Source organism: Peromyscus maniculatus, chromosome 13 (assembly GCF_049852395.1).
Source record: "Peromyscus maniculatus bairdii isolate BWxNUB_F1_BW_parent chromosome 13, HU_Pman_BW_mat_3.1, whole genome shotgun sequence".
NCBI classification, from domain to species: domain Eukaryota; kingdom Metazoa; phylum Chordata; class Mammalia; order Rodentia; family Cricetidae; genus Peromyscus; species Peromyscus maniculatus.
The window spans coordinates 5,612,365-5,630,146 of NC_134864.1; the positions used below are offsets into that span (position 1 = coordinate 5,612,365).

Below are 17,782 nucleotides of genomic sequence, written 5' to 3' on the forward strand. Positions count from 1 at the left end.
TCAGGTTTTTCCCTTGGGAATTAAAAGCTTGGGCAGTGACAGGCGTGTGAAAATACTAGCAAATCCATCACCATGGTAACTACTTCACTAAACCATGAGCTGTTACTACTGCGGTCCAGGTTCTTCACTTGCTAAGTGTTTGGAGTCCCAAGTACTCCTTTGGTTGTGTGAGTTGAGGACTGAGGAGCAGGAGCAGGAGGAGCAGGAGCAACAGGCAGGAAGGGAAAAGTGGGTTTACAGAAATCAAGGGAGGGCAGCAGAGCCGACAGTGGTGGTGGGCAGAGTGCTGAGAAATAAGGCCAGGACCTGGCAGGTATTATCCAGGAGGGACTGAAAGCCACCAGGTTGGGGCACAGAGAGTGACACCCTAGGTATCACAAGAAGTCTTCTGTTGCTACTGTTTTATTTCTAGAGTGAATACCACTATGTAGGTGAGTTAGTGGCCATAGCATTCCAGACTTCCACTCCCTGAGGGTTTTGGGGAGTATGGATTACTCCCCTCAAAGTGAGGGAAGCACAATGTCATGGGCGCTCTGCCTTACAGGTCCAGAGACTTAATAAAGAAGAGTCACACTCCGGGCGGTGGTGGCGCAGCCTTTAATCCCAGCACTCGGGAGGCAGAGCCAGGAGGATCTCTGTGAGTTCGAGGCCAGCCTGGTCTACAGAATGAGATCCAGGAAAGGCGCAAAGCTACACAGAGAAACCCTGTCTCGAAAAACCAAAAAATAAATTAAAAAAAAGTCACTAGTAAAGGTGAATGGCAACTGGTCTGGTCCTGGTGGCTGGAAGGACTTCCTTGAGGAAATGACATCTGGTCAAACTTGGAAGGACCCATGTCTACATGCAAGAGTGACAGGACCTCCCCAGCAGGGGAATTGATGGGTCAGGGCTAAGAAGGGCTGGGCTGGGTGTGGAGAAGGGCCTAGAAAGTAGAGATGGATGCCCATCAGATGTAGACTCATAACTGCCCAGGGAAGCCCAGGTGGTGCATGGACCCATACTGGACATGTAAAGATGTAGGAAGATAGAGAGCCCAATAGGACTCTTGGTGTTGAGTGAAGAAGAGGGACACCTGCAGCTCAGTCCTCGCTTGACATTTCTCCTTGACCTTTTCCTTTGTATAATACCTTAATGCTGCCTGCTGAGCCTAATCAGGTCTGTCACTTGAACATTCCCTTCCTGATGATGCTGAGGAGCGAAGGGATAAGCTATCTATTTCCAGAACCCAAAGAGGTTTAGTATTAAGAAAAAAAGAGAGAGCTTTTAATTAGCTGTTCCTCCCGCTGCACCTTCCCCAGGCCAGCTGGATAGCTCGTGCATCTTTGGGATCCTCTGAGAAGACTGAAGCTCCCAGCTAATGCTTAGAACTGCTGAAAGGGCCAATCTGTCATCTCACTAATCCAATCTCCTCCCTGCTCTTCAAATCTGATTTGGCTTTTAGACACTGAGACCTCAGTGCTGGGCATCCCTACAGATCCCTACAAATTCCCCCACGTGGCGGCTAGGGGCCTCACTCTTGCCCTGTGGGGTCATCTGGTGGACTTCACCAGTTGCCTCAGAACAGGAGCTGGCTGTTCACCACCTGAAAACACAGGGACCCTTTCCTGACCTCCTTGGTCATCCCAGCTGGTTGGTGACAAGTCACAAGGTAAGTGAGAGCCGAACCCAAGCATTCTCAGACACCAGGGTGGACACAGGCCAACAAGGACAGGCATGCTTCTGCAAGGTGAAATGCTGGGGTTTGATACCACAGGACTTTGCCTGGGAAAGAAACTTGGAGGGTCTTTAACCCTAGACCGTGAGATGGCCCGACTATCTGTCAGACTGAGGAGAGGGAACAGATCCGTTGGGTGAGGGAAAGGCCGTCTTGATGGAACTGTGGGGTTCTCCTATGCTCCTGACAGCTGCATTTGGGGAGCAGTTCTGTTCTGGTGTGTTTCAGAAACAATTTCTGTATGCTTACCGCAAGGCACAAAGAAGCCAGGTATGGTGGTACACACCTCTAATCATGGCAGTAGGCAGGAGGATTGCCAGTTTGAAGCCAGCCTGGGCCACATAATGAAACAAGAGGAGTAGGAGGAAGAAGAAGAAAGGATCTAATTATGATAACATTGTTTGGTTTTGTTTGTTTGATACAGTCTTACTATGTAGCCCTGGCTGCCCTGGAACTCGCTATGTAGACCAGGCTGGCCTCAAACTCCCTACAACCTAGCTCTGTCTCTTGAGTGCCGAGATAACAGGTAGGAGTCACCACACCTGGAGTGACAGCATTGTAGACGTAACCTGACAAGTACGTGACACCAACATTTAATCAGAAAAAGCAAAACTTCATTAGGATCTAGTTGGTGAAGTTTACTGACGTGTTTGAAGCTTACCAAGAAAAACAGAACACACCAAAATATACACCGGGCCAGGTGTGCTGGCGCAGGCCTTTAATCCAAGCACTTTGGAGGCAGAGGCAGGTGGATCTCTATGAGTTTGAGGCCAGCCTGGGCTACAGAGTGAGTTTCAAGCCAGCCAGGGCTATGTAGTGAGACCCCATTTCAAGAGTGGGGTCTGGTGCTGGAGAAATGACTCAGAAGTTACAAGTACTTGCTGCTCCTCCCGAAGACGTGAGTTTGGTTCCCAGCACCCAGGTCAGGAGGTTACAACTCTAGCTTTGAGGGACCTAACACCCTCTTCTGGCCTCCACAGGCATCTGTACACATGTGGCACACATACAAATAAATGAAATATTTTTTTAAGCGTACCCTACAGTGAACTACAACCAATCAGCTGATTTGATCAAGCATGGATGCTGAAGCATCCATGGGGGGAATGTCCAAGCGAAGAAGACTCAGGAGTGGGCTTTTACGTCCAGAGTGTCCTTAATTTTGTCTGGGATTGTGCTTTCCCAGCCCTCCAACCCGAGAGAGTTCCCAAGGGACGGACAACATGGCAGCCTGTGTGAAGACCAATAAGTCCCACGTCATCTTCAAGAAGGTCTCTCGGGACAAGTCGGTAAGTGGCACGGAAGAGTGACTTCATGGGGATTACCCTAAGAACAACAGGAAGCAGACAGTTGTCAAGGGTAACCATGACCAGCATCCAACTACCAGGAGGCCTAGGGATGCTCTGTGTCCACGGGCTGGGCAATCAGTGAGAGAGGACCAAGGACCCACCGATGGGTCCTGCATCCCACCATCCCTCAGTCCCATTGTCCCCCACAACCTTGTTACTCTTCCTTGCTAAGTCAAGGGAATGTGCTGTGTGTTACAGTGCAGGCCAATCTGAAAACACACTAAGGCTGGCGTATCTAGTAGCTACCTAATGGACAGTGCAGCTCCGCCTCAGTCTACCACCAGATTCCTCATGGTACCTCACAGAGCTTTTCCCTCATCCCTTCCTGCCTGCTCCTCTGTGGGCCGGAAGTGTCATCATTTTCATCAAGCACGTGGGTTCTTTGTGGTGATAGCTTTGGTACCCTACATCTTTTCATTCGCCAACGCTTATTCCCACTGTGTCTGTTCAGTCCCTTTCATCTCCACTTCCGACAGAAAAGGAACCACTTTGTGCCAGTTTCCATGGTCACTTTCCCTCCAATACCTAACAGACATCCATTGTCTATGGCCATGCCTCCTTGAAATGCACCTGGTGTCTAAGCAGAAATCATTTGAACAAGAAATGTATTTCCTCTTTCCCTCCCTCCCTCCCTCCCTCCTTGTCTGCCTCCCTCCCTCTCTCCTTCCCTCCTGTGGTACCAGGGAATTGCACTTGGGGCCTCATACATGCTAGGCCAGTACCCCACCACTGAGTTATATATATCCCCAGCTCTAATTTTATTTCTATTTTGAGACAGAATCTTATGGAGTTTCCCAGGCTGGTCTTGAACTTGGGCTCCTCCAGCCTTGGCCTCCTGAGGAACTAGGATTCCAGGCATGTGCTGCCAGGCCCTGCTTAGTTTTTTGCTGATCCAAGGATCAGAGTGGAGGAGAATCTGTCAATTAATGTTTCATGTACTGGGGTTTTCAATGGCAACCTCTGTATGCCCCAGTCTTGGGGTGCCTGGCCTCTGCAGCTATTTCTCTGTGATTCTTTCTTCTGTGATATCCCCAGGCTGGTGGTGAGCACCCCAGCTCACTTTGGTTCATGGTTTGAGGGTACAGCCCAACACAGTGGGCTGGCCTGGTGGCAGGAGCATGAGGTGGTTGGTCCTCAGGTAGGAAGCACAGAGAGATGAATGACCCTTAGGGTGTCTTTAAAAGTCCAGGAAACCTTTCCCAGGAGCTCTCTAGACTTGCCTCCGGTATTCATCGGTTGGGCCTGCGTTGCCTGCCTACACTAAGCCAATCACAAGCCAAAGGAATTAGACGGTCAGAATTGGATCAGAGCAATCAAGAAACATTCTCAGAGCTGGAAGTGGCAGCACACACTTCTGATTTCAGCACTCATGAGGATCCCGAGTTCAAGGACAGCAAGAGCTACACAGGAAGAACTTGCCAAAGAGAAAGGAAGGCATGCAGGCTGGCTAGCTGGCTGGAGAGGTGGCTCAACAGTTAAGAGCACTTGTTGCTTTTGCAGAGGATCTGGGTTCAGTTCCCAGCACCCACCTGGTAACTAGCAACCATTCATAACTCAGGTTCTAGGGGATCAGTTGCCCTCTTCTGGCTTCTGCGGGCACCAGGCACATATAGATACACATACATACATACATACATACATACATACATACATACATACATACATACATGCAGGCAAAACATTCATACACATAAAAACAAAAAAAAAATGTTAAAGAAAAAGACAGGGTTGTAAGAGGGGAGAGAAGAGGGGGAAAACCCATTAGAGCTGGCCTCCTCTTAGCATGCTACCTAACGAGGATGGTGTGGATCTTGAGTGTGACTGGCTGCTTTAGCCAGGAAGAAGATGTGCTTAGTTGTAGGTGGGGTGCCAGAAGTCTGTTGGTTTCACACGGTAACCCTTCTCCTCCACCTCTTCCTGTCCTTGCCAAGCCTTTCCAGAGCAGTAGAAGGGTGGCCTTGTTCCCAACTGAGTTCAGAGTCACTCACCCCCGGGTAAGACTCATGATGTACCACCGCTGGGGAACTTAGTCCCATTTAATCTGGGTTGGATCTATAGCCTTTCCCAGAATGAGAACAGGTCTTAGCTGGGCTTGATAGCACACACTTTTAATCCCTGTACTCAGGAGGCAGAGGCAAGTGAATCTCTCTAAATTTGAGGCTAGCCTGGTCTACATAGCAAGTTCCAGGACAGCCAGGGCTACATAGTTACACCCTGTCTCAAAAATAAAAAATGTCTTAGCACCCTGCCTCTTATCATAATGACTATCAACAGCTCCCCTTGGCCTCCAGCTCCAGGTCTCTCTCTTTCCGCCAAAGCTTGGGAGAAGAAAATGCCCCCCATCTCCTCACCTTCATGCTTCCGGAGATCTTCAACCCTCTCTTTTCCCAGCTATAAAGAGGCTGCATGCCTGGCTTTCCTTGCTAATCCTCTTTCCACTTAGCTTCCAGCGGGGCCCAGAGCTCGGTGTCTGTAGAAAACAGGGCCAATCTCATCTTCCAGAGTTGTTTTGAATTTGAAATGACCAGTGTCTAGAGTCTTCCTGGGCTCCTCAGGCCTGAGCCCTACAGACCTTGCCTCACTGGGCCTTCATCCTCACTCTGTGGCCACCTGCTGCAAAGGAGGCCATTGCTGACTCCAGAAGCATTCTCTTCACTTGGGCATCTTGCCATCTCTTTTGCCCAGAGAGCCACTCCTGCCTGTTGTCCAGCCACCTGCCTGTGCTGTCTGCTCAGGCAGAGCCTTCTTCAAAGGCAGAGCTTCCCCTCTCCTTCCTGACCACACCCTTTGCCTGCCTCTTCCCCACCACTTACCTCAAACCTAAAGTAGCAACCTAGAGAGGTTTTATCCCCGTAGACCAGTGATATGGTGAGGCCTCCACAGTCCTGAAGCCAGATGGGGCATGTGCTGGGATGGGGTAGCAGGTCTTGAGCGTTCCTGTGGCACCATAGGCTGAAAGGTGTTAGGCATGATGACCTGTGCCCCTAACTTCAGCACTTTGAGAGCTGAGGCAGGAGGTTTGAAGTCAGCCTGGGCTACACTGTGTGTTCTAGGACAGCTTGTACTACAGAATGAGAAACACTATCTCAAAGTAATGCAGGAGCAGCCAGAGTATGCTGAGCTGAAAGAGACTTGTAGTGCCCAATTGTTCTCTTGAAGCATGGGTAGGGCCTTCCTCGGCTAGAGATGTGGCTGAAGGGCCTTCCTTGCTGTGCAGGCAGCAGGAACAGATGGGTTCATCAGAGCTGCCATGGCCAAGGCCAAGGTGAGGGCAGAGGGGCCTGGAGCCCAGAGGTAAGGCTCCTGTTGGCCACTTTCAAGGAACTGGATGCTATTCCACAGGAGGGAGGAAGCAGGCACACCCATGAATTAGGAGGTGTCCACATGCTAGGGGGCCTGCAAGAGCAGAGATAGGCTGGATTTGAGGAAAGTTTGTGTCCCTGGGTAAAACTACCACTGGGGAACCTTAGTCCCCTCTGGTCTGGACTGGGCCTGTAGCACTGGGCGCAGGGCTTCCCTGGGCTGAGGGGATGGGGTATGCAGTAGGTTTCAGAACCTAGAAGCCAACAGGCCACCTTCTGGGAACTATGACCGTGTTTAGAGGAACGTGCCAGCCATGGGCCAGGCAGGAAAGGCGGGGGGTGGGGGGTGGGGGCAAACACCAGCTCCCCCTCTCTCTCCCTCTACTTTTGGGTCCATCCTACATAGAAAACAGAGGGCCAGGGAGTTCACTGGGTGGGCCAGCTGGGCTAGCCTCGGAGTGGAACTCTGGTCTAGAGGGTGAAGCTTGGCGCCTACTGCTGCACACTTTGCAATGTCCCTGCGTCCCATACCCAGATCCCACCCTTCCCAGGCTGCTGAGACCTGCAGAAACACCGTGCACAGGTTTACAAGGTTTCTCACGGGATCTTCGCTGTTAATAGGGATCTAGAGGCATTTGCTTGATACAACCTCCACCATGAGCCATGCAAATGGACCCACCCTGGGGACAAATGATACATTGTGGAGGATTTGAGTATAAGATGTTAACTTAATGTCAAAAATCACTTGGATTGTTTGCAGAAATAAAAAATGTGTTCTTCAGAGGCCTAGAGAAACAGAGGGCTAGCCAGGGCACGGGGTTTTGCTCATTGGTGTACTTAGCAAGCACTGATTGAATCCCTCTATGTACAATCATAGGCTGTAATAAATTCTGAGAAGGCTGAAAGGGGCATAGAACACTCTAGATCATCAGTTCTCACAACCTGTGGGTTGCGACCCTTTGGGGGGAGTTTAACGACTTTCACAGGGGTCGCCTAAGACCATTGGAAAACATATTTGCATTCCAATTCATAACAGTAACATAATTAGAGTTATGAAGTAGCAACGAAAATAATTTTATGGTTAGGGGTCACCACAACATGAGAAAATCTATTAAAGGGTCATAACATTAGGAAGGTTGAGAACCACTGTTCTAGATCCTCTCCTCAAGGACTTTGTGGTCCTTTGGTAGAGCAGTGAGCAGCAGGGAAGCAGCTTCACAAAATAATAGGTGAGGAGACTGGCTACCAAGAGCAGGGATGGTGTCCCCACCAACTCAGCTCCACCACCTCCTTCCTGAGCGAGTGGTTACCGGTTACCTGTGCAGAACTCACCTGATGGGATTTCAGGCTCCTCTGGAATTCCTACTTCTTTGGCTAATCCAGAAAGTCTCTGAACAAGAAGACAGGGCCTTTCAGCGCACAGCTAGAAATAAAAAGCTGGCTGTGTCCATAGGCATAACCTTCCACGAATGTATGGATTGATATAGACCTGGGCTTGATGGGAAGGACAGAACAGAGTGGAAAGGATTTCCGCCATCCACGTGCATGGAAGGAATTCCTGGGAGCTGATACAGGGCTGGAAGAAGGTACCCTGTACTTGAAATGAACCATCTTCACCCACAGCCCGGAGAGAAGGAAGCCACAGAGCAGCTGTGGAGCCAAGTGACCCCTCCTTTGAAGACTAATGGAAAGGGCTGAGGCTCCAGGGTAGAGGGCTTGCCTTGCATGTGTGTGGCCCTGGGTTCGATGCTCAGCACTGAATACGAGGAAGAGGAAAACACTACTGGAAAGCTTGGGGTTGTTGGCGTCTACGTAAATGCCTTTGTTCTTCCCACAGGTGACTATTTACCTGGGGAAGAGAGACTATGTTGACCACGTCAGCCAAGTAGAGCCTGTAGGTAAGTTGAATTTGGAGGAAAATTTAATGCTAGTTTTTCGTTAGTCATCAGACAATGACTAGTTTTTCATTAGAAACAAAAACAAAAAAAGGATTTCCAGCCAGGCGTGGTGATGCAGCACAGGGGCCCACGCCTTTAATCTCAGCATTTGGGAGGCAGAGGCAGGTGGATGTCTGTGAAGTCAAAGCCAGCCTGGGCTGCGTGATGAGTTTCTGGACAGCCAGGGCTACATAGAAAGACCGTGTCTCAAAAACACAAACAAACAAAAAGATGGATCTCAGGTTGGAGAGATGGCTCAGAGGTTAAGAGCACTGGCTGCTCTTGCAGAGGTCCTGAGTTCAGTTCCCAGCACCCACACGGCAGCTTACAATCATGTGTAACTCCATCTCCAGAACATGTGACACCCCCTTCTTGCCTCTGTGCACAGTGCATGTAGATTATATACATAAATGCATACATACATACATACATACATACATATAGGCAAACACCTCTCTCTTTACATATATATATATATACACACACATATATATTTAAAACAAATATTTAAAAAAAATCAATCTCACAAATAATCTAACCAAAGAGATACAAATGAAAATGACATCAAGTGGCTCCTGGTTGACCAGAGAGAGTTTATTTTTGCAGTCATTTATTTATTTGGGGGGAGGGCATATGTGCGGAGGTCAAAGGACAATGTGGTATGGTCAGTTCTCTTGCACCTGTGTGCGGTTCCACGGATCGAACTCAGGTTGCCAGGACTGCGCAGCAAGCACCTTTACCCACTAAAGCCATCTTGCTGGCCCCTCAAATAAAAAAAAAAAAAAAAAAAAAGGGCTGGTTTGTAGCTCAGCACTTGCCTAGTGCAAGGCCCTGGGCTCAATCTTTAGTACTACAAGAAAACATTCATCTCTCTGCTTCCTGACTGGGCATGCAATGTGGCCAGCTGCCCCAAGCTCCTGCCTCCATATTTCCCCCATCGTGATAGACTGTACCCTCAAACTGATGCAAAGGAAACACACAAAGACTCAAAGGAGGCTTTGAGCAAGAGAAGATGTCTGAAGTAAATGGGTTGGAGAAGCCAGAGACAACAGGAATTGTCCTAATCCTGAAACTTTAGATGCACTGGACCTAAAGGAGGAAGTAGCCAAAAACCACCGCCAATGGCTTCGATATGTGTTTCTGGGTGAATATGTGGCTGGACCGGCCATTTCTTATATCTCCAGAGCCACCTAGACTCTAGGAAACACCTAGGAATCCAACTATCTGTTAAAAAAACTGTTCCTATATGTGATTTTCCTGACACAATATTAATATATTTCAATCTTTCAAATGCAGAAAGAAAGATGGCCAAGAACAGGCAGTGGCAGTGCCAGTCATGAGGATGCCAAGGGACTGGCCCCGGACACTGCTGCTGGGAGTGCAGTGCCCCAGCCACTAGGAAGGCAGCTTGGCAGCTTCTTTAGGAACCGAATGTACACTTACCATAGGACCTGACAGTGGCACTCCTGGGTATCTGTTGAGAAGGCAAAACCATGCATACAAAACCTGGCTGGACATAGTTGTTCACAGAAGCTCCAAAGCGAAAGGAATGAAAATCTCTCTTCAGTAGATGAATAAGGCTAAACAAACTGTGGTATATCCATACCATGGACTACTATTCAATCATAAAAAAAGAACAAGCAGCTAGTTGTTATGGTGTACATGGTTTCCCAGCACTTGGGAAACTGAGGTAGGAGGATTGAGAATCTGAGGTCGGCCTGGACTGTATAGGAGAGACACTTTCTAAAAAGAAAATATAAATAAAAAGGAAGGAAGGAAGGAAGGAAGGAAGGAAGGAAGGAAGGAAGGAAGGAAGGAAGGAAGGAAGGAAGGAAGGAAGGAAGGGAGATGGATGTAAGAAGTGTGACCTATTGATAACTTCAAGATCTCTAAGGCATTATGCTGGGTAACAAGAGCAATCTCAAAGGGGCATGGACTTCATGGTTCCACTTATGTAACATTCTCAAGATGACAAAATTCTGCAGACGGTGCTTGCCAGGGGCTGAGGATGGTGGGAGCAGGCATGGGTGGCATGAGGGAGTCCAAAGGACAGTTCTAAATGTCAACTGTGGTGGTTGTCACATGGGTCACCTGTGATAAGGTAGCACAGACCTGTGCACAGCCATGGTGTGCTTGTCCATGTCCCACTTAACACTTTCTGTAAGCTGTAAGCTCAGGAGGCAACAGGACAGAGGGCCCCGGAGCCCCCTCTACTGACTCTGCAACTTCGTCTGCCTTGATAAGCATTCACTATCTATCAAACGTTTGAAAGAAGTATGGCAGAACCTGGCAGTTTTAAGCACTGAAAATAAACACTCCCCCAGTGGGTAAGGATTCTTGCTGCCAAGATTCACAATCTGAATTTGAACCCCAGAGCCACATTTTAAAAATTACTATTCTTATTCTTGTATATGCAAGTGTATGGGCCTGCCTGTATGTATGTGCACCATATGCACGCAGGAGCCCTTGGAGGACAGGAGAGGCATTGGCCCCTCTGAAACTGGGTTTACAGACAGTTCGGTGTTGCCATCTGGGTGCTGGGGACCAAACCCAGGTCCTGTGCAAGAGCGGCAAGTGCTCATAACTGCTGAACCGTCTCTCCAACCCCTAATAACAAAACTACTATTCTTTTTTTTTTTGTGGTTTTTTTCGAGACAAGGTTTCTTTGTGTAGCTTTGTGCCTTTCCTGGAACTCACTTGGTAGCCCAGGCTGGCCTCGAACTCACAGAGATCCACCTGCCTCTGCCTCCCGAGTGCTGGGATTAAAGGCGTGCGCCACCACGCCCGGCACAAAACTGCTATTCTTAAAAACAATAAAAAGCAAGCTGCTTTGGTGAATCAGGCCTGGAGGCAGGAGGATTACTTGTTTATGGTCATCCTTAGCTACGTACATAGGAAATCCAAGGCTAGCCTGGGCTACATGAGACCCAGTCTCAACCGCATACCTCCATAATAAAAACAGAAGACACCATATTGTATATAGCTTTAAAGCCAGATGTCTGATTTTCTTGATCTCACTCTCTGGGTTTTCTCTCCTTTGGTTTAGATGGTGTTGTATTGGTGGATCCCGAGCTTGTGAAGGGGAAGAAAGGTGAGCTGAACCCCTGGCTCCTCCTCACTGCCGTCCTTCTGGCAGTGAAGGTTATCTCTGGGGATAGTAGTAGGCTTTCATGTGGGAAACCATGCCTACTGAGAGGCAAGGGAATAAAACCCAGAGTTTGTTTTTCTGCGTCCTTGCAAAGTTCTGTGCCACAGCATCACGGTGCCCTTGAGATCTCTGGCAGCTGGGATGCGTGCGGCAAGCCATTGGTTGCTAATGACAGTTGCAAAAACTGAATTAGAACAGATTCGAGCTGTGCTTATGATAGTGTCGCTGACTCAGTTCCATTCTAAATATGCCTCTGGAGTGGTTGCTACTGGCAACCACAAGGCATTGTTCTAAACCTTGGCTGTACCCGCTAGACTATGTCAGGTGTGGGCTGGCAACAGTGTGGGGAGCGAGAGGGGGCAAGGCAGGAATGGCCGGAAATGGTTCTCCTGTTGCCTCACCTTCCTGGGTGCTCTGAGGCTCCCTGGTTTGCACCCAGTCAGCCCCTGCCCTTTACCACACAGGGATTCAGTTATCAGGGGCAACCACAGCCTGGTGGGTGCAAGCAGAAATCCAGGCCTGCTGTGGGCACCTTTCTCAAGCACTCACCTCAAAGGAAGGATGCACGAGTGCTTAGTGGTTCATCTGAGTCAGTGGTTGAGAGAGAGCTGGCCTCCGAACCGAACAGAGGAAATTCTCAGGCAGAACTAGAGGACTTGAGGAGCCGCTTTGACAAGCCTTGCGAAGAAGAGCCACACACTTCCTGTCTTCAAAAATGTTCATACGCTGGGCACAGGCTGTCTTTAATCAGAGAGAATTTTGGGAAGTGGTGGTTTAGAGAATGCTTTTAATGTGCTTCTGCGCAATGTACGAAGACATTGTCCGCTTTGATTTTGTCTCCCTGCCTGGCCCAGGCCTTTGGCTCCTGCACGCGTCCTTTTTGCTTCCAGCGCTGTTTCTCTGTCTGTCTCTCCAGACGCCCTGCCCTCTCTAACCCAAGCAAGCACAGTAGCACCATTTCAGACGTCCAGCTCCGGGTCCCCAAGCTGGTGGACCAGGCGGAGGGAGGGTGGGAGAGCGGACCCAGGAGGACTGGTGGACTGCACATGTTGTCTGTCTGCATGTTTTTAAACATTTATTACATTGTTACTTATGTAGTGTGTGTATGTACGTATGTGTGTGATAGATGCAGAAACACTAAGGCCCGCTGTGGAGGTCAGAGGACAACTTGTGGAGAGTCGGTTCCCTCCTGCCGCCGTGTGGGTCCTGGAGATGATTGACTCCGGTTGTCAGGCTTGGAGGCAGACACCTTTACTCAATTAGCCGTCTTGCCAGCCCTGTCGACAGATTTCTACCATCCTAGCAAAAACAATGTGGTTGCCAGGGAGATGCCTCTCAATCCTGTGACAGCCCTGTTTAGGATAATGAACTCTAACCCTAGGAACGTGCTGATTCTCTCAAAATGTGTCAGCCAGCTGCAGAGTATTAGTCTCTCGGCCCCCATTCCTTCCAGGCAGGAAAGCCTGGAACCGGGGCAGACGGTGTGGTGTGGTCACTCTGTTGCTGGCTCAGCCCAGTGGAGGTGGCTGGGGTAGACGGGCCTGCGCAATGGACCAGGTCTCACCTGTGTGCATCTTCTTCCCAGTGTATGTCACTCTGACTTGCGCCTTCCGCTATGGCCAGGAGGACATTGATGTGATTGGCCTGACCTTCCGCAGGGACCTGTACTTTTCTCGGGTCCAGGTATACCCTCCTGTCGGGGCCATGAGTGCCCCTACCCACCTCCAGGAGAGCCTGCTCAAGAAACTGGGAGACAACACGTACCCATTTCTGCTCACGGTGAGCTCTCTTTCCCCTGCTACTCCCCTGGCTTGCCTCCTTCATCCACAGTACCTTACAGTGGGAACGGGGCAAAGAGAAAGGGGCAGAGGGAGGATTTCACATATGTGGGCCTGTAAATTGCACCCTTGAAAGAAATTCTAGATTGCATGGTCTGTGATTGTCTGTTTTTAAGTCTTTGAAAATAGCCTCCCTGCCTCTGAAGGCACCATTTCAACCTGCCCTTTGGATATTTTCCTCCATCTGACTGCCTAATTAGATGAGCATGTGTTCTGTCTTCTCTCACTCAGCTATAAAAAGACACGGGTAGCCATGACCCCCAGGTGGCCCCAGGGAGTTCTAAGCAAGCAAGAAGCCCCTATGGACAGGAGGTCTTGGTAGAGGAAGTATCTTTCTCTACTCTTCTGCCCCCACCCTGCTTCCCCACATGGTGCTGGGAACTGAGTCAGGGCCTTGGTCTGTCCCCTCACCTCTCCTGAGGCCCATGTATCCCCCAGTGAAACCCAAGTCTGGGCAAGAGCCGGCGTGGGGAAGCGACTGCGGCCCTTTCTGTTTGCACGGTTACTATCTTATTGACATATGCTCCTCCTCCACATAAGTGCTGTGGTTCAGCCTTAAAAAATCATGAAGCTGCCCAAGTCAGAACATGGATGGACCCCCAAAACATGATGATGCCACATCAGAGAAGCCAGACACAAAAGGAAAAACAGGGTCATACAGTCCCACCTCCTTGATGTGAGGGGCGTAGCTCATTCATTTAGACAGAAAGTAGGAGGGCAGGTCTACTCCCGTGTGGAGAGGACAGGGATTCCAGGCTCCATGGATAGAGCTTCTCTTTGGGTCAATGGAAAAGGCTCTGGAGACAAATGGTGGTGACTATTGTGGAGCAGTGTGAACAGATTTAATCACAATGAAACACATTGAAATGAGCTAAAATGGTAAAATTTTATGATATCCTATGTTACCACAGTTGTTAATATAAAATTCTTTTTAAAAAGATTATTTAGCTAAGTGTGGTGATTCACACCTCTAATCCCAGCATTTGGAAAGAGGAGACAGGCGGATCTCCGAATTTAAGGTTCAGCCTGGTCTACAGAGCATGTTCCAGAACCGCCAGGACTATGCAGAGAAACCCTGTCTTGAAAAATCAAACAAACAAAAAAACAAACAAACAAACAAAATTTTTTAGTCCTAGGTGCTCCTGTGCACCTGTGCTGAGAACCTGAAGTGATATAACTTTTTTGGTGACATATCAATGCATATCAAAAACCGTTAGAGGCCAGGTATGTTGGTATATGCCTTTAATCCCAGTACTCAGGAGGCAGAGACAGGAGGATTTCTGTAAGTTGAAGGCCAGCCTGGTCTACATAATGGGTTCCAGGTCAACCAGAGCTACACAGGGACACCCTGTCTCAAAAACACAAAAAACTTAGACCAGATGTAGTGGCATATATCTTTAATATCAGCACTTGGGAGGTAGAGGCAGGTGGATTGCTGAGTTTAAGGCAGTTTGGTCTACACAGTGAGTTCTACACAAGATAGCCAGGATACACAGAGAAATCCTGTCTCAACTCTCACCCCAAAGAATAAAAAAAAAATTTTTTAATCTTTAGAAATGGGAATTTTTTTTTGAGACAGGTTCTCCAGGCTGTCCTGGAGCTCACTGTGTAGACCAGGCTGCCCTCAAACTCAGATCCTCTTGCCTCTGCCTCCCAAGTGCATGAGCCAGCATGCCTGGCTGGTAATGAGATGAGATCTTTAGGTGCTGGAGGTATAGTTTCGTGCTGGAGCGCTTGTCTAGCATGAACTAATTTGGTTTTTGAATTTGGTCCCCTGTACAGAAAAACAAACAAACAAAAACAAGCAACAGCCAAAGGCTGGAGAGATGGCTCAGCGGTTAGCTGTTCTTTCAGAGGACCAGGGGTCGGTGTTCAGTATCTGAATGGCAGCTTACACCTATCTATAACTCCAGTTTCAGAGGTTCCATCACCCTCTTTAGAGCTCCATGAGTGTCAGACACACATGCAGTACACATATATACATGCAGGCAAAACACTCATACACATAACATTTAGAAATTAATAAATCTTTTTAAAATGTTGTTTTTCAGCCATGAATGATGGCATACAACTGGAATCTCAGCAATATGGAAGCAGAGGCAGAAGGATTGAAAGTTCAAGGCCAGCATAGACTAAATAGAGAAAGACCCTGTGTCTCCCTCACTCCAAACAATAAAATATGATTCTAGTCTGATAGTTCCCTTTCTGTCAATGTAACACAGAACTAATTGGCTAACACTGGACTAAAGGGTTTGAAGATGTATATTTATTGTGGCATTGTTTTTTTCTTGTTTGTTGTTTGTTTTGATTTTTCAAGACAGGGTTTCTTTGTGTAAACAGTTCTGGCTGTCCTAGAACTCACTCTGTAGACCAGGCTGGCCTCAAACTCACAGAGATCTGCCTGCTTCTGCCTCCTGAGTGCTGGGATTACAGGCATGTGGCACCACCGCCCTGCTTGTGGTAGTTTTTATAACAGCAAAAAAAAAAAATTAAATAGCATGTAAGTGTCCAACAAAGACGAATGGCTACATGAAGTGTGCTCTTTGGCAGCTCTAAGCGCTGTGGAGAGAAATTGTAATTCATGGTGTGTAAAAATGGATAGAAAGATTTCTGAGTAGGATAAGGGCTAGTGAGGTTAGCGAACTAGATAATGAGACACATTTGGTCCCAGTGAACACGTGCCCTGTGTAGAACCTCATTTGTGTGTTTCTGTGCATGCTGGAGATTTTTGGAACTAAATCAGTGTCCTGGGTATTAGGAGAGCGGGAGAATTCTGTCTTTTTGTGTCATCTTGCATGATGGTTTTATACTGCATGTCGAATAGCCCCTCTGAATGAAATGGTTTTGTATTTGTGTCTTTCCAGTTTCCTGACTACCTACCCTGTTCGGTGATGTTGCAGCCAGCTCCACAAGATGTAGGGAAGGTGAGTTAAAGGAGAAATGCCACAGGCATCAATAGGCTTTTGATGGTTTGTTTTTGAGTCAGAGTCTCATGTAACTGAGACTGACCTTGGACTCCTGATCTTCCTGCTGCCACCCTACCATGTGCTGGGATGATGGTCATGAGCCACCATGCCAAGTTTTTAGCAGACCTTTAAAGTAGCTTTTTATCATGGAAAATTTCAAGTGTATGCAAAGATAAAGAACCCATCTTACAGACTCTCCATGACCCCATCACTCATCTCCAGCAGTTATTAACCATGAACATTCTTGTGAACAAGAGATCAGAAGCTCCCGGGTCTCACATGTTAACGGAAAGTCACAGGCAACAACAAAATCCCTCAAGTGCAGGGTGGACTAGCCGGCCACAGGCACCCTGGGAAGCCTCAGGCTTGTGTGAGGGAGGGGCAACAGGTGACATTGAAAGTCAAGAATCCTTGTACTAAGAAGAGGGGAAAGCTCGACTCTGCAGCGAGGGAGGCCCTGACCCTTGTGGTGGAGAGAACATGTTCAGGCTCTTTCCTGCTAAACAAGGGGAGAAGGGGTGGAGGGTGGGAGCTGAGGTCAGGGGAAAGCAGAGGAAAGCCAGGACTGGAGGACTTGGGTTTGAACCTGAGTGACATGGGAGCCACTGAACAGCAGGCCTTGAGTCAGGTGCACAAAGGGTCAAGAATGGATCTGAGGTTGGTCAAGTATGTGCTGTGAAGGGGAAGGGAGGAAAAGGGGAGTGTGACTAGAGACTTCAGGCACAAAGGAAGGAATGAAGACCAGAGGAGAAGGGGACCAAGACTGACTGTGATGGCAGGCCTGTACCTGAGCATGGAGGACAGTGGACAGTGGTTGACAATGACAGGTGTAAGGACACTGTTCCTCAGGGTGGCGTCATCACTCACTCGTGGTTCATAGATCAGAAATATCATTAAAACAACAATGGGTGGGATGGAATAGCACAGAGTAGAGTTGAACTAAATGGAATGGGATGGACGCTCTCAGAACTGGTCACATGTCGCAAAGGTCAACGTCATGTCGGGAGAGTGGTTTCACACATATGTGTCTGTTTTCTAGGCCACACAGTAAATATTACTTCTAAAACATTTGAGTGCCGTGGTCCAGGGAAGCTGAGGACAGCTGAGATCAGGGATAAGGAGGTCACTCAAGAAAAGGGAGGCCAGGAACTAAGAAAATACAACTGAGCCTTGTCAGATCCATCAGTGCTCTCTCAAGGAGGCTCCAAATCCTGATTCTTCGATGACCTTTCTGTAGCTTTACAACCCTGTGTAGGCCAGAGCCACTCCTGTCCTCTGTATTCTAAGAGGGGAGAGCACTTTAACTTGGTAGGAAGGCTTCTGGGCTAGGAACCTCCAGTATCCTAGAGCTGGGGGCTTGGTTGCAGATGGGAGGCTTGAGGGACACATAGGAGATTATTTCATATATATATAGATATAGATATAGATATATAGATATAGATATATAGATATAGATATATAGATATACACACAAATATATGAAAATATAATACATACATATAACATTATATATGAATATAATACATGCCAT

The 17,782-nt window shown here is 48.3% G+C and overlaps 1 protein-coding gene across 1 annotated transcript in view; it reads left to right on the plus strand.

Annotated features, from left to right (window-relative positions):
* Window positions 1-2,934: 2,934 nt before the first annotated feature.
* The window catches only part of Sag (S-antigen visual arrestin), a 38,662-nt gene continuing 23,814 nt past the window's right edge, over window positions 2,935-17,782 (plus strand). Inside the window, exons 1-5 of the mRNA XM_076550508.1 lie at window positions 2,935-3,000; window positions 8,200-8,260; window positions 11,346-11,390; window positions 13,033-13,226; window positions 16,150-16,209. Coding sequence (XP_076406623.1) covers window positions 2,935-3,000; window positions 8,200-8,260; window positions 11,346-11,390; window positions 13,033-13,226; window positions 16,150-16,209 — 426 coding nt within the window. The remainder of the gene's footprint in view (window positions 3,001-8,199; window positions 8,261-11,345; window positions 11,391-13,032; window positions 13,227-16,149; window positions 16,210-17,782) is intronic.